The sequence below is a fragment of the Scardinius erythrophthalmus genome (assembly GCF_964197995.2).
Source record: "Scardinius erythrophthalmus genome assembly, chromosome: 20".
Taxonomy (NCBI): Eukaryota; Metazoa; Chordata; class Actinopteri; order Cypriniformes; family Leuciscidae; genus Scardinius; species Scardinius erythrophthalmus.
In genome coordinates, this window is record NC_138240.1 from 35,343,029 (window position 1) to 35,358,066 (window position 15,038).

Genomic DNA, 15,038 nt, shown 5'->3' on the forward strand with positions numbered 1-15,038 from the left:
GATCTTGCCTTCATGCAGATGGGAATACAATCAGATTACTGCAGCACTGAAAAGGGGCGGAGCTACAGATCATATATAGACCTTATTACTAATCCCAGGTTAGTTAATGTGTGTTCCTCTTACTAGTTAACATATAGTCTGTGCTTTCGTTATTTATTTTCTTTTTTTATTTGAGTGATTTTAACTTTAAACTTTAAAAAATGTTACGGTCCCTGGTCTAGGTAAGGGTGTAACATAAATGACAAAACAGTACCTCTTAATTACCCCTTTTCTTTTTCTTGTTTGTTTTCATAGTGTGATTCTTTTTGTTTTTAACAAAATAATTTCTTTAATAAAAAAAAAAAAAGTTTGGAATATCTTCAGAGGTGAGCTAATGTCAAAACAATGAACACACGAAACTAACTTCCCACGTTGAACTACCTTCCATACGAATCAAACAAAAGAAACCAAACATACAGTGACATATAGCCTACCCTATCTCCTTATCTAGCCAATAAACAGGAGAAAAGTGATGGCCTTTTGGCCTTAAAAACAACAACAACATATAGTAGGAGTAGGAGATCAAGACATTTAAACGACTGTATTTAGAAATAAATATACATATACAAAATATAGTGAAACATTTATTAATTTAAACTATGGCTGGGACGATACACACATCTTCCGATTCGATATTATCACGATACTTGGGTGCCGATACGATATGTATTGCAAATTTTTTTAAGAATTGTGATTCTACAAGTATTGCGATATATTGCAATTTTTTTGTAACACTAGACGATCGGGAAAAGCTAAATCATACACTTATACAGACTGTGCATGATGTACAAGATGAGTCATATTTACAAAATCAATTGATCATCTTTCTGAGTTTTATTCAGAAGCATTATACAATATTACATACTCTTTAATAAATGATTCAGTAACAAATAAATTTTTTAACAGTCACTTGTCGCCACCAAGTTTCTATCAAAAGCTGATTTTGATCGTTATCGTAGACATCAGTGTTCATATTTGAACTTTAAACTTGTATCCCAGTACATCTAGGATAATTTTAACTATTGCGTCACACTAATAATGATGCTATGAGGTTGAATAGGCTGTTTGTGAAGCTCAGGGGCGTAGCAAGCTTTTCAAAGGTGCGGGGGATGGATGTGGTTTATTAACAATAAAAACGATGAATACAATGACAGAAGGGTACAAAAGGTTTAACATACAAGATGTAAAAAGCTTCCCATTTAAATGAGTGATACTAGAAAAGTATTAAAAAAAACACAGAAAATAAGTCAAAACTCTGTTGTGAAAATGCACAACAGTAGACTTGCTAAAGAATCAGAATCAGAAATACTTTAATAATCCCAGGGGGGAATTATTTTTGTTACAAACTCCAGATATACAAACAGCATATATTAAGAACAAAATATATATATATATATATAAATAAATAAATAAATGCAACCAACAACAAAGTGACCAATGAACATATGACCAACCTCTCATTTAAAAGAACCAAAAAGTGCTCTTTCTGCCCTCCTTATAGAGGCCCTGTCCCAAATGGCACACTCCGGACTTGTGGACTTCCTCAGAGTCCACACTTTGGTGACGTCATGTAGTGCAGACCTATAGGGCCCTTGGCGCGAGTCCACGAGGGCGCATTGAGAGGTATTTTTGGGACAGACTCGATCGTCACGCCGGAAATAACGGCCTGGCTGTTGTTGGACAGGAGAAATCACATTTTTGTGCTCCGACGTCTCCATATCTCCATGTCCACTACACAGCCTAATTTTACAGTTCTATATTCTGATATTGTGCATATCACCTGGGCATTAGACAATAGATACGTCATGCTTATTTAAATGATGTATACAGTTGTACATAATAATACATAATGTTCCATTTGAACTAAGATTACAATTTTAACACATAATGAAAATGTGCATGAGTTTCAGATGAATTTACAGGTTTCAATATTCATACTATGTTTACATATGACTCAGTAAAGCCCTGACATTCGGTTTTATTTATTTAATGAATCATAATGCGATCGTATTATTCAACGCGCTATTATTATGTTTGAGACATCAACCACTGGTCGATGACCATAATGTTTGTAAACTGTAGGTTACAACTGGTAAAATGTACATCTAGGTCATAAAAACCGTAATATTTTCTTGAGCGAAATCTCCTCCCATCCGTTGTCTGATTGGCCTTTCGCAAGGATTCCTGGGTAGTTAAAGTGCAGATGAAGCCTGCTTCTATGCGGGCTTCGCGGAAGACCGCTTCAAGGGCACAAAGGGGGCGCTGCTGAGCACACTTCAGAGCTGTAAAATGCTGAATGGGACAGCCTACGGACTCGTAGACTCGGCGAGCACGCGCAATTCAAGTCCACGAGACCGAAAGTCCGCATGAAGTGAGCTATTTGGGACAGGGCCAGAGACAAACTGTTCAGCAATCTTGTTTCCGCCTCAGCACGAGCTGACCGATAAATCCATAGATATTATATAGAGACTATGGATAAATCTAACACACCAGGGTCTTTTCATTGCATTCAGTCTCACATCTCTTCCACACGTCCACTTAATAGGGATATTACGTCACTCAACACTCATAGATGACGACACATTTCATCCTCTGTTGGAACAAAAGTGGCTAACTTCTGTCAACCTCGTCTATAAGCAAGGACAAAAATTAAGCAATTGAATCTGAATTAATATCGATTCTGGAATAATAATAATAAAAAACGATTTTATAATCGTGAAAAAAATACTTTAAAAAATACTGTTTGTAAACAAATGATTATGACATTTTGAAAAATGTAGCATTGGTCCATGTTGATTCAGAGTTGAATCATCTGAAGTCTTCATCATAGACAGAATAAGAAAGGTCTTCACAGGAGTTGGCGTTCTCTCTTCATTGGTGTTGGGCAAAGGAGAGATGCAACTATTTCTGCGAGTGGGGGAATAGTCTGCATTTGTTCGTAAGTATGTGCAATGGCATGGCACCGGTCCTGATGTGGAGACAGTTCTGATTAGTCTGGAAACCGTAGCTTTACGGGTTGTTCCAATCCGAACTGATCAGTATTTTTCCGGTCATGAACAGCTGAAAACACAGTGAATGAAAGCATTATTTTCCAACTTGCACAGGCACAAATAATATTCTGCATTGCTTTCTCACAGTCAAACCACAGAAGACCAACATATTGTTAAATAAATCACAATTAAAATCTAATATTATGTTTCTGAAGTTTCTCATCATGTACATGAGCTGATTAACTGTGTTGTATGTCAATATGAATTACTACTCTTACCCATTCTGGCTTTTTCATTGAGATTTCCCATTTCCTTTTAACAGAAAACAGATAAACATACATTTTGTTATTCAAAACAAATTAAAAGTAATTTGTTTTCTTTTTTTTCTCTTTAATGTGAAAAAAGAAATAAACTTTAAATACCTGTATTCCAGTATGAACAGAAGGGAGACAAAATTATAATTTAATCAATTATTTTACTCACTGCGTCACCCTCTTTTCTAATTGTAGCAAATATAGTGTATATGGATGATTGTCAAAAAGTATTCCAGCTCCATGAGTGTATTTATTTATTTATTTAATTTGGCTGAATTTGCATAGAAATTATATGAAAAACAACTCTATATTTCAAAGCATTCTACAAAAATGTTCTGAACAAATTTGATTAAAGCTTACCTGACTGATGAGATTGTCTCTTCTTTCGCATGTGTTTGATTGTAAGAACACTTATTACTGTAATTATTATTATTATTACAGTAACTGTAACACTAACAGCAATGGCTGTAACATCAGGGAGATTCCCACATTCACTGTCAGACGACTGTGTTCCTGGATTTATTTCAGTACGTCCCAATGCTTCACACCTGTGAATAATATCCAGAATCAGATGTATAATGATGAGCAACAGCACACACCAACAGTGTATAAGAGAACACTTACTTTGTGTGTGGTTTACAGGATGAAAAAGTGCCATCTGAATATGTGTCAGCTTTACAGTCGGCACACACTGTATCTGTGGAGCCAGTGCCTGGAAAGACGATGGACATTTCATAAAGATGTTGTTTAAAATAAAATAAATAAATGCTCTTGTTTCCTTAACTGCCACTAATGCAGCACAGATAACAATAAACAGCATTTCATGTCCATGCATCTTTATATAATGTGATCATTTACCTGCTTGTTTGATGTATTGTCCAGGTCTGCATTCAGAGTGTTGCACAGCGAGTCTACAGGTGTGTTTATATGGATCAATGCAGAAGAATCTTTCCAGTGGCTCACACACAGTATCTGACGACCGAGTGCAGGCTTTACTCACTCTTAACCCTCGCTCTAAGATAGAGATGTGTCAGCAGAAACCATATTACATTAGTTACTGTAGGAACCCATGAACCCAAATAGCTTGCATCTCTTTAGATGCTAGATCACCTCCATTAAATTCTAACAACTTTTTAATTTACAGATGAACAAATTTAAAGGGGTAAACACTCACTTAAATCACACTCTGTACATTTAAGGCAATCTGAGAAGTCGTTGGGTTCATCAGTGAATTTAGGGCATGGAGCACAGGTTGTGCTGATATCATCTGTGCAAAGCCAAAAAACACTCCTCCCTTAAAAGCACATAACATTTGTTATTCAATTTCAACAGAAATCACTTAATAATGTGATGGTAAATGCATTGCCATGGTATACTGACTTTCTAATTTAGTTTTAGTTAACCAAACAAATGCTTTTATGCAGAAGAATATATATTCATTAATGCAGAATAAAGCAGATTATGATCACTGAAGTAATAAGTTCACAAACTTGTAGTAAAAAAACATTGATAAAGAATAAAAATTAAAAAAAAACATCAAAAGTTAAAAACTTTGAAATTATACAAATTGTGTAAAATATGTAAACTATATGGTATAACTTTTTATTATCAGTCTTACCAGGAGCACACTTTGGACAGCATCGCTCATCTATCTCAAATTCAGCATGAGAACATCGACAAAAGCACAGTTCATAGTAGAGTGGAAGAATAACAGTAATGAGAAGAGTAATCCTTAAAGTGGTCATGCCACATGAACGTCCTCAGCCTTCACAGTAGCGGTGTCGTTTGCTGCATGGTCAGATGCCTTAAGAGTAGCTGATGGTATAGGATTCAAGACAGCAGTTCAAAACTCAGATCTTGTGCAGGTTGTGTTTCCCACAAGCATCTTGCAGACATATCCATTCTTTGTCAACAAACTAAAAAATGAAAGAAAAACAAGAACAAGAAATTACAGTTTTTCTCGATTGCTTAAACACATTTCTTGAAACTATGCCTCGTATTCTCAAAACTATAAACACAAATCCATAACGTCTCACCCAATTCCCCAAACATCCTATTTTCAGGTCAAAATGAAGCTCTACACTCAAAACCATTCACTCTCGCTGAAAAACCAAACTTTGCCCTCAGACAGGACACACAAGCCATCAAAATCACACACACTACAACATAGTCTAACACACTGAAGCAATAAATTCAAAACAACATTTCCAAAACTGCTAAGTTATGTTGCTTGTGGTTCCCCCCTCACAAACCTTTTCACATGATGAACACAAAAGACACAACCAGTGGATACATTGGCACCTTTTTATTCATACACAGAAAACACACACACAAAAATATTTTTTTTTTTCTGTTTTGCTCTTTTTTTTTTACTCTCTCCTCAAAAAATGTTTTTTTTTTATATATTTACTTACAGTAAGATGTGTGTGACCAACATATGACAGTAAAAGAGCACACACAAACCATATTCTAATATGGAATTCGAATTGTATTGGAATGGTAAAGAGTGTTGGGACGTGACAGGAGGGTCTCCACTCAAGGATACAATATGATGGACACGTCTAAGAATGTTCCACATATGGTTGAAATACCATCATTTGCCTAGAAAGATAACATTCTGGGAGTCCAGACTATAAAGGAGAAAGGATACCCTCCCTTCACTGTCACACTCTGTGTTACTCTGTGTGACTGTACGACTGCTGGCCTTTTCTTGCAAGAAAATAAACCTCATCAAAGACTATTGGAAATGTTTGTCTCTTATTCAGTGATAGAATTTTGTTTGCCACCACTCCTCCCTGAAGGCTCTCAAGGCGACGGTAAAGCGACTCAAATTTGGCCTTACTCGTAGCCTAGCCTTCCTCATAATCACACCATTGACTAACACATGGGCAACTAGAGTGGCTTGAATTTCATCTGAGACTGCTTGTCTTCTTATCCTTGCCCTTCCTCCTCCTCATTCTTATCCCTCCTCGATCTCTTCCTTCATGTCTTTCTGGATCCATTGTTCCAAAACGCAATAAACTGATTTGGGCCCTTTTATATATCTATTGAAGGTTCTGATTGATGTGTGTTAAATTTTGACTCTTAGTGTTTCCACCTGGATAATTGTGTGCTAACTGAGCTGAAGCTGCGCTGATTGAGTGAACAATTTTGAATGCTAGTGCTTTCTAAATGACAACATGGTCTAAGCAATGAGAAATGAAGGGATTTGTGTGTAGAGTTTTGCAGTGACAGTTCAACCAATCTGACTCATGTGTCAAAACAGGGAATAGAGTTTATAGTTTAGTGAAATGGGTGTGCTTTTTGATAAATGGCATTATGGTTTTGAAATTTTAGTTCAAAAGCCTGGTTATAGTGTTTAAGCAATTGAGAAAAACTGTAATAAGATCACTGTGAACTTTATTGCCTATATACTTGGATATGGATATGCCCTATATGGATTAGTTATAAAGAAAGATAGATTAGTTAGAAAGAAAGAAAGATGGATTAGTTAGAAAGAAAGAAAGATGAATTAGTTAGAAAGAAAGATGGATTAGTTAGAAAGAAAGAAAGATGGATCAGTTAGAAAGAAAGAAAGATGGATTAGTTAGAAAGAAAGAAAGAGATTAGTTAGACAGAATGAAAGATAGAAAGAAAGAAAGATGGATTAATTATAAATAAATAAATATAGATTAGTTAAAAAGAAAGAAAGATGGATTAGTTAGAAAGACAGATTAGTTAGAAAGAAATAAAGATTAGTTAGAAAGAAAGATGGATTAGTTAGAAAGAAAGAAAGAAATATGGATTTGTTAGAAAGAAAGAAAAGATTAGTTAGAAAGAAAGATTGATCAGTTAGAAAAAGAAAGAAAGATGGATTAGTTAGAAAGAAAGATGGATTAGTTAGAAATAAAGAGATTAGTTAGAAAGAAAGATTAGTTAGAAAGAAAGATGGATTAGTTAGAAAGAAAGATAGATTCGTTAGAAAGAAAGATGGATTAATTAGAAAGAAAGAAAGATGGATTAGTTAGAAAGAAAGATTCGTTAGAAAGAAAGAAAGATGGATTAGTTAGAAAGAAAGATCAGTTAGAAAGAAAGAACGATGGATTAGTTAGAAAGAGATTAGTTAGAAAGAAAGATGGATTAGTTAGAAAGAAAGAAAGATGGATTAGTTAGAAAGATAGATTCGTTAGAAAGAAAGATGGATTAATTAGAAAGAAAGAAAGATGGATTAGTTAGAAAGAAAGATTCGTTAGAAAGAAAGAAAGATGGATTAGTTAGAAAGAAAGATCAGTTAGAAAGAAAGAACGATGGATTAGTTAGAAAGAAAGAGATTAGTTAGAAAGAAAGATGGATTAGTTAGAAAGAAAGAAAGATATATTCGTTAAAAAGAAAAAGATGGATTAGTTAGATAGAAAGAAAGATGGATTAGTTAGAAAGAAAGAAAGATGGATTAGTTAGAAAGAAAGAAAGATGGATTAGTTAGAAAGAAAGATAGATTAGTTTGAAAGAAAGATTGATCAGTTAGAAAGAAAGATAGAAAGATTGATTAGTTAGAAAGAAAGAAAGATTAGTTAGAAAGAAATAAAGATGGATTAGTTAGAAAGAAAGAAAGAAAGAAAGAAGGAAAGAAAGATGGATTAGTTAGAAAGAAAGAAAGAAAGATGGATTAGTTAGAAAGAAAGATTAGTTAGACAGAAAGATTGATCAGTTAGAAAGAAAGAAAGATTAGTTAGAAAGAAAGAAAGATGGATTAGTTAGATAGAAAGAAAGATGGATTAGTTAGATAGAAAGAAAGATGAATTAGTTAGAAAGAAAGAAAGATGGATTAGTTAGAAAGAAAGAAAGATTAGTTAGAAAGAAAAAAGATGGATTAGTTAGAAAGAAAGAAAGATTAGTTAGAAAGAAATAAAGATGGATTAGTTAGAAAGAAAGTAAGAAAGAAAGATGGATTAGTTAGATAGAAAGAAAGATGGATTAGTTAGAAAGAAAGATAGATTCGTTAGAAAGAAAGAAAGAAAGATGGATTAGTTAGAAAGAAAGAAAGATTAGTTAGAAAGAAAGAAAGATGGATTAGTTAGAAAGAAAGATGGATTAGTTAGATAGAGAGAAAGATGGATTAGTTAGAAAGAAAGATAGATTAGTTAGAAAGAAAGAAAGAAAGATGGATTAGTTAAAAAGAAAGAAAGATTAGTTAGAAAGAAAGAAAGATGGATTAGTTAGAAAGAAAGAAAGATTAGTTAGAAAGAAAGAAAGATGGATTAGTTAGAAAGAAAGAGATTAGTTAGAAAGAAATATTGATCAGTTAGAAAGAAAGAAAGAAAAATGGATTAGTTAGAACGATTGATAGATTAGTTCGAAATAAAGATGGATTAGTTAGAAAGAAAGATGGATTAGTTAGAAAGAAAGAAAGATGGATTAGTTAAAAGAAAGATAGATTAGTTAGAAAGAAAGAAAGAAAGATGGATTAGTTAGAAAGAAAGAAAGATGGATTAGTTAAAAGAAAGATAGATTAGTTAGAAAAAGAAAGAAAGATGGATTAGTTAGAAAGAAAGATTAGTTAGAAAGAAAGAAAGATGGATTAGTTAGAAAGAAAGAAAGATTAGTTAGAAAGAAATAAAGATGGATTAGTTAGAAAGAAGGTAAGAAAGAAAGATGGATTAGTTAGATAGAAAGAAAGATAGATTAGTTAGATAGAAAGAAAGATGGACTAGTTAGATAGAAAGAAAGATGGATTAGTTAGAAAGAAAGAAAGATGGATTAGTTAGATAGAAAGAAAGATGGATTAGTTAGAAAGAAAGATGGATTAGTTAGAAAGAAAGATAGATTAGTTAGATAGAAAGAAAGATGGATTAGTTAGAAAGAAAGAAAGATGGATTAGTTAGAAAGAAAGATAGATTAGTTAGAAAGAAAGAAAGAAAGATGGATTAGTTAGAAAGAAAGAAAGATTAGTTAGAAAGAAAGAAAGATGGATTAGTTAGATAGAAAGAAAGATGGATTAGTTAGAAAGAAAGATAGATTAGTTAGAAAGAAAGAAAGAAAGATGGATTAGTTAGAAAGAAAGAAAGATGGATTAGTTAGAAAGAAAGAAAGAAAGAAAGATGGATTAGTTAGAAAGAAAGAGATTAGTTATAAAGAAAGAAAGATGGATTAGTTAGAAAGAAAGAAATATGGATTAGTTAGAAAGAAAGAGATTAGTTAGAAAGAAATATTGATCAGTTAGAAAGAAAGAAAGAAAAATGGATTAGTTAGAAAGATTGATAGATTAGTTAGAAATAAAGATGGATTAGTTAGAAAGAAGGTAAGAAAGAAAGATGGATTAGTTAGATAGAAAGAAAGATAGATTAGTTAGATAGAAAGAAAGATGGATTAGTTAGATAGAAAGAAAGATGGATTAGTTAGAAAGAAAGAAAGATGGATTAGTTAGATAGAAAGAAAGATGGATTAGTTAGAAAGAAAGATGGATTAGTTAGAAAGAAAGATAGATTAGTTAGAAAGAAAGATAGATTAGTTAGATAGAAAGAAAGATGGATTAGTTAGATAGAAAGAAAGATGGATTAGTTAGAAAGAAAGATAGATTAGTTAGAAAGAAAGATAGATTAGTTAGAAAGAAAGAAAGAAAGAAAGATGGATTAGTTAGAAAGAAAGAAAGATTAGTTAGAAAGAAAGAAAGATGGATTAGTTAGAAAGATTGATAGATTAGTTAGAAATAAAGATGGATTAGTTAGAAAGAAAGAAAGATGGATTAGTTAGACAGAAAGAAAGAAAGAAATAATGAATGGTGGATTAGTTAGAAAGAAAGAAAGATGGATTAGTTAAAAGAAAGAAAGATGGATTAGTTAGAAAGAAAGAAAGAAAGATGGATTAGTTAGAAAGAAAGAAAGATTAGTTAGAAAGAAAGAAAGATGGATTAGTTAGAAAGAAAGTAAGAAAGAAAGATGGATTAGTTAGATAGAAAGAAAGATGGATTAGTTAGAAAGAAAGATAGATTAGTTAGTTAGAAAGAAAGATGGATTAGTTAGATAGAAAGATGGATTAGTTAGATAGAAAGAAAGATGGATTAGTTAGAAAGAAAGATAGATTAGTTAGTTAGAAAGAAAGATGGATTAGTTAGATAGAAAGAAAGATGGATTAGTTAGATAGAAAGAAAGATGGATTAGTTAGAAAGAAAGATTAGTTAGAAAGAAAGAAAGAAAGATGGATTAGTTAGAAAGAAAGAAAGATTAGTTAGAAAGAAAGAAAGAAAGAAAGAAAGAAAGAAAGATGGATTAGTTAGAAAGAAAGATAGATTAGTTAGAAATAAAAGAAAGATGGATTAGTTAGAAAGAAAGATAGATTAAGAAAAAAGAAAGAAAAATGGATTAGTTAGAAAGAAAGAAAGATAGATTAGTAAGAAAAAAGAAAGAAAGATGGATTAGTTAGAAAGAAAGATGGATTAGTTAGAAAGAAAGAAAGAAAGAAAGAAAGAAAGAAAGAAAGAAAGAAAGAAAGAAAGAAAGAAAGAAAGAAAGAAAGAAAGAAAGAAAGATTAGTTAGAAAGAAAGAAAGATAGATAAGAAAGAAAGAAAGATAGATTGATTAGTTATAAAGGTATAGATTAGTAAAAAAGAAAGATTGATAGATTAGTAAAAAAGAAAAAAGATGGATTAGTAAGAAAAAAGAAAGAAAAATGGATTAGTTAGAAAGAAAGAAAGATAGATTAGTAAGAAAAAAGAAAGAAAGATGGATTAGTTAGAAAGAAAGATGGATTAGTAAGAAAGAAAGAAAGAAAGAAAGAAAGAAAGAAAGAAAGAAAGAAAGAAAGAAAGAAAGAAAGAAAGAAAGAAAGAAAGAAGGATTAGTTAGAAAGAAAGAAAGATAGATAAGAAAGAAAGATAGATTGATTAGTTATAAAGATATAGATTAGTAAAAAAGAAAGATTGATAGATTAGTAAAAAAGAAAAAAGATGGATTAGTAAGAAAAAAGAAAGATAGAATAGTTAGAAAGAAAGAAAGATAGATTAGTTAGAAAGAAAGAAAGAAAGATAGATAGATTAGTAGAAAGAAAGAAAGATAGATTAGTTAGAAATAAAGAAAGATAGATAGATTAGTTAGAAAGAAAGATGGATTAGTTAGAAAAAAGAAAGAAAGATGGATTAGTTAGAAAGAAAGATAGATTAGTAAGAAATAAAGATAGATTAGTTAGATAGAAAGAAAGATGGATTAGTTAGAAAAAAGAAAGAAAGATGGATTAGTTAGAAAGAAAGATAGATTAGTAAGAAAAAAGAAAGAAAGATGGATTAGTTAGAAAGAAAGAAGGATTAGTTAGAAAGAAAGATAGATTAGTAAGAAAGAAAGAAAGATAGATAGATTGATTAGTTAGAAAGATAGATAGATTAGTAAAAAAGAAAGAAAGATAGATTAGTAAAATAGAAAGAAAGGATTAGTAAGAAAAAAGAAAAATAGAATAGTTAGAAAGAAAGAAAGATAGATTAGTTAGAAAGAAAGAAAGATAGATAGATTAGTAAAAAAGAATGGAAGATGGATTAGTTAGAAAGAAAGAAAGAAAGAAAGAAAGAAAGAAAGAAAGAAAGAAAGAGATAGATTAGTTAGAAAGAAAGAAAGAAAGAAAGAAAGAAAGAAAGAAAGAAAGAAAGAAAGAAAGAAAGAAAGAAAGAAAGAAAGAAAGAAAGAAAGATGGATTAGTAGAAAGAAAGAAAGATAGATTAGTTAGAAAGACAGATAGATTAGTTAGAAAGATGAATTAGTTAAAAAGAAAGAAAGAAAGATGGATTAGTTAGAAAGAAAGAAAGAAAGAAAGAAAGAAAGAAAGAAAGAAAGAAAGAAAGAAAGAAAGAAAGAAAGAAAGAAAGAAAGAAAGAAAGAGATGGATTAGTAGAATGAAAGAAAGATAGATTAGTAAGAAATAAAGAAATATGGATTAGTTAGAAAGAAAGAAAGAAAGAAAGAAAGAAAGAAAGAAAGAAAGAAAGAAAGAAAGAAAGAAAGAAAGAAAGAGAAAGGATTAGTTAGAAAGAAAAATTGATTAGTTAGAAAGAAAGAAAGAAAGATGGATTAGTTAGAAAGAAAGATAGATTAGTTAAAAAAGAAAGATTAGTTAGAAAGAAAGACAGATTAGTTAGAAAGAGATAGATAGATAGATAGATAGATAGATAGATAGATAGATAGATAGATAGATAGATAGATAGATAGATAGATAGATAGATAGATAGATAGATAGATAGATAGATAGATAGATAGATAGATAGATAGGTTTATTAGGTCATAGAATGGTAGTTTAATTGAGTATAGGGCTTCAGGGAGTTTAGATTTGAGTTTTTGGCTTGTGCACTCATGGGCCACCGTAGTCTTGGCTCAATTTGAGCAATGTAAGCCTATGGGATTTTTATGTTTTTTAATATTAATTTTTAAGAAAACTGAAAGTCAAATCAGTCTGAAAAGATATAGCAACTCGAGTCAGAACGGTCTGAAGGTCTGAGCCGAGTTTGGATTATGTAGAGTTAAAGCTCTAGGAGGAGTTAGAGTCAGAAAATTTTAGGTCAGAAGAATAATAATAAGTTTAAGTACAATATCAGTAAGTTGGCTTTACCAAGAAACCCTGGAATTCAATTCAATTCAAGCTTTATTTGTCATTGCATAAATACAGTGTATTAACACAACGAAATTTCAGGTGCTACTCCAGATCAGTGCTTTTAAAAAATAAATAATTGATAAAATATGTACTAATCAATAAATATGTATCAAAAACACCCCCCATCCCTTACATACATTTCACTCTCTCTTTTTCTCCCTCCCTCCCACACCCACTCATCCATCCACCCACACATACGGCTGAGCTCATTGTATGGGATACAGACCCAAAAACAAGAAAACAAGTGGGAGGAGCAAAAGGCAAAAATACTTCCACTTATAAGTTAGAACTTTAGTCAAATGTAGAAATAACACGTACAGGACTGTAGGATCAAAGCGACTCATAAAAGATAAAGGCACACATTTATATAATTTGGTCAGTTTTCGACTGCCTTTAAAATACGGACAACAAAGGCATGCCTATTGTGCCGTGATTATTTAGGCTCCAGGTCAGCTGCAGGTTTTCCTTTTTAATAAAAATAAAACTAGGCCACTTACCTTCTGATAGGCTATATATATATATTCTCGTCTGTTTCTTTCACAAAACACTGGTCAGAGAGGGTTTGTCGAAAAATCGGCCGCTGGAAGTTGTTGCCACTTGCCAGTACCTGACAGGTGTGGTCATCTATGCTGTTGTTGACAAACCGGATTTCGTCGGCTGTGTTTTACAACCGGAAGTAGGTCGTAAGAATAATACTTATAACTGTGATTTTAAATGATAAATTCACATTATAATATGCCTATATATACTTTTATATACTAAATATATGTGTATTGTTTTTTTATTCATAACCAGGTTTAGAAGATAGAAATAATATAAAGCAAGTCATAAAAAACATCTATGTAGCCTATCAAGAGCAAAACCTGAAATAACAGTTAAAGTAGAGATAAAAACAAACGACATTCTCTTGACATTAGAATCACCTCTTTATTATTTATCTTTCTCAATTAGTGGACAGAAATTGATAGTATTAGTAGTATTAGTAGTTAATTTGTATTTTTTATTATACTCTGAGATACTCTGTTGTACAATTCCCTAATACTCCCATATTTTGGATACTGCACAGAAGTCTGGGGTAATACATACCCTAGTAACACAAGATCTCTGTTTTTGTTACAGAAAAAAGCATTAAGGATTATCAACAAGACAGGCTACAGAGAACCCACTAATAGTTTATTTGTAAAGTCTCGACTTCTAAAATTCAAAGATTTGGTTGACTTGAAGATTTTGATTTTTATGTGGAAAGCTAAGCAGAGAGTTTTGCCTATGGTCTTACAAAATTTATTTACTTTTGTATCAGAGGAAGATGGCCATAGAAGGCAATATCATTTTAAAACTCTTTTTGCACGTACTACACAAAAACAGATGTGTGTGTCTATTTATGGAGTTAAACTATGGAACACCTTGGACAATGAACTGAAGTGCTGCAAAAGTGTTTGTAAATTTGTATAAGAAAAAAATACAGGAATGTTACAAGAAAAATGATGACTAAACACGCTTAAAATGATGATAATTAAGTGTAAAGATAGGTATTACTGAAAATACTTGGTGTTTGGGGTGAGGATTGGGGTTGATTCATTTATAAAGTAGCTGTTTTTTATTTTATTTTTGATGTGCACAAATAAGCGACAGGTACCATAAGATTTTCTTCTTCCTGTTCCTTTTCTTTTTTTCTTTTATTCGTTCATGCATGTAATGAATGAATGAATGAATGAATGAAGTTATGTATGACTTGTGCAATAAATAAATAAATAAAGATATCGATGCACTTAAACAATCAGCAAACTTGTACATAATGCAATACTTATTTAGACTATAAATATAATTTAAGATCTGTCCGAATGATAAAAGAATACATTTTGTGTACTATTAAGACAGAATATAATAAAATCACTTCTCCAGCAACAAAGACGTCCTAGCGTGTGTTTACATTGAAAATCAATAGAAAAGCAGCACGGTGGAATGGAAAAACGTAAAAAACATGGATATTTTCACGAATATTTTCAGAATACACTGTATTTTTTAATTGTACATTTCATGATGTAGCTATTCCGTTATTTCATGCATGATATGTTAAATTATTTTATG

At 31.5% G+C, this 15,038-nt stretch overlaps 1 protein-coding gene across 1 annotated transcript; it reads right to left on the bottom strand.

Moving 5' to 3' along the window:
* Positions 1 to 2,750: 2,750 nt before the first annotated feature.
* On the bottom strand, positions 2,751 to 13,587 carry LOC308680532 (tumor necrosis factor receptor superfamily member 14-like). Its single transcript, XM_081348704.1, has 8 exons — positions 13,448 to 13,587; positions 4,962 to 5,259; positions 4,518 to 4,637; positions 4,202 to 4,357; positions 3,968 to 4,055; positions 3,704 to 3,891; positions 3,308 to 3,341; positions 2,751 to 3,099 (listed from the first exon to the last, which is right to left on the bottom strand). The coding sequence occupies exons 2-7, from the start codon at positions 5,086 to 5,088 to the stop codon at positions 3,322 to 3,324; spliced, it is 699 nt and encodes a 232-aa protein (XP_081204830.1). The 5' UTR covers positions 5,089 to 5,259; positions 13,448 to 13,587; the 3' UTR covers positions 2,751 to 3,099; positions 3,308 to 3,321.
* Positions 13,588 to 15,038: the final 1,451 nt, after the last annotated feature.

Excerpts from the sequence above, each read along its gene's own strand:
- LOC308680532 (XM_081348704.1), bottom strand. The coding sequence starts at position 5,088 with ATGACCACTTTAAGGATTACTCTTCTCATTACTGTTATTCTTCCACTC. Across the intron at positions 4,056-4,201 it reads ACAATACATCAAACAAGCAG|GCACTGGCTCCACAGATACA; the intron begins GTAAATGATCAC and ends TCGTCTTTCCAG. Across the intron at positions 3,342-3,703 it reads GAGACAATCTCATCAGTCAG|GAAATGGGAAATCTCAATGA; the intron begins GTAAGCTTTAAT and ends TTCTGTTAAAAG.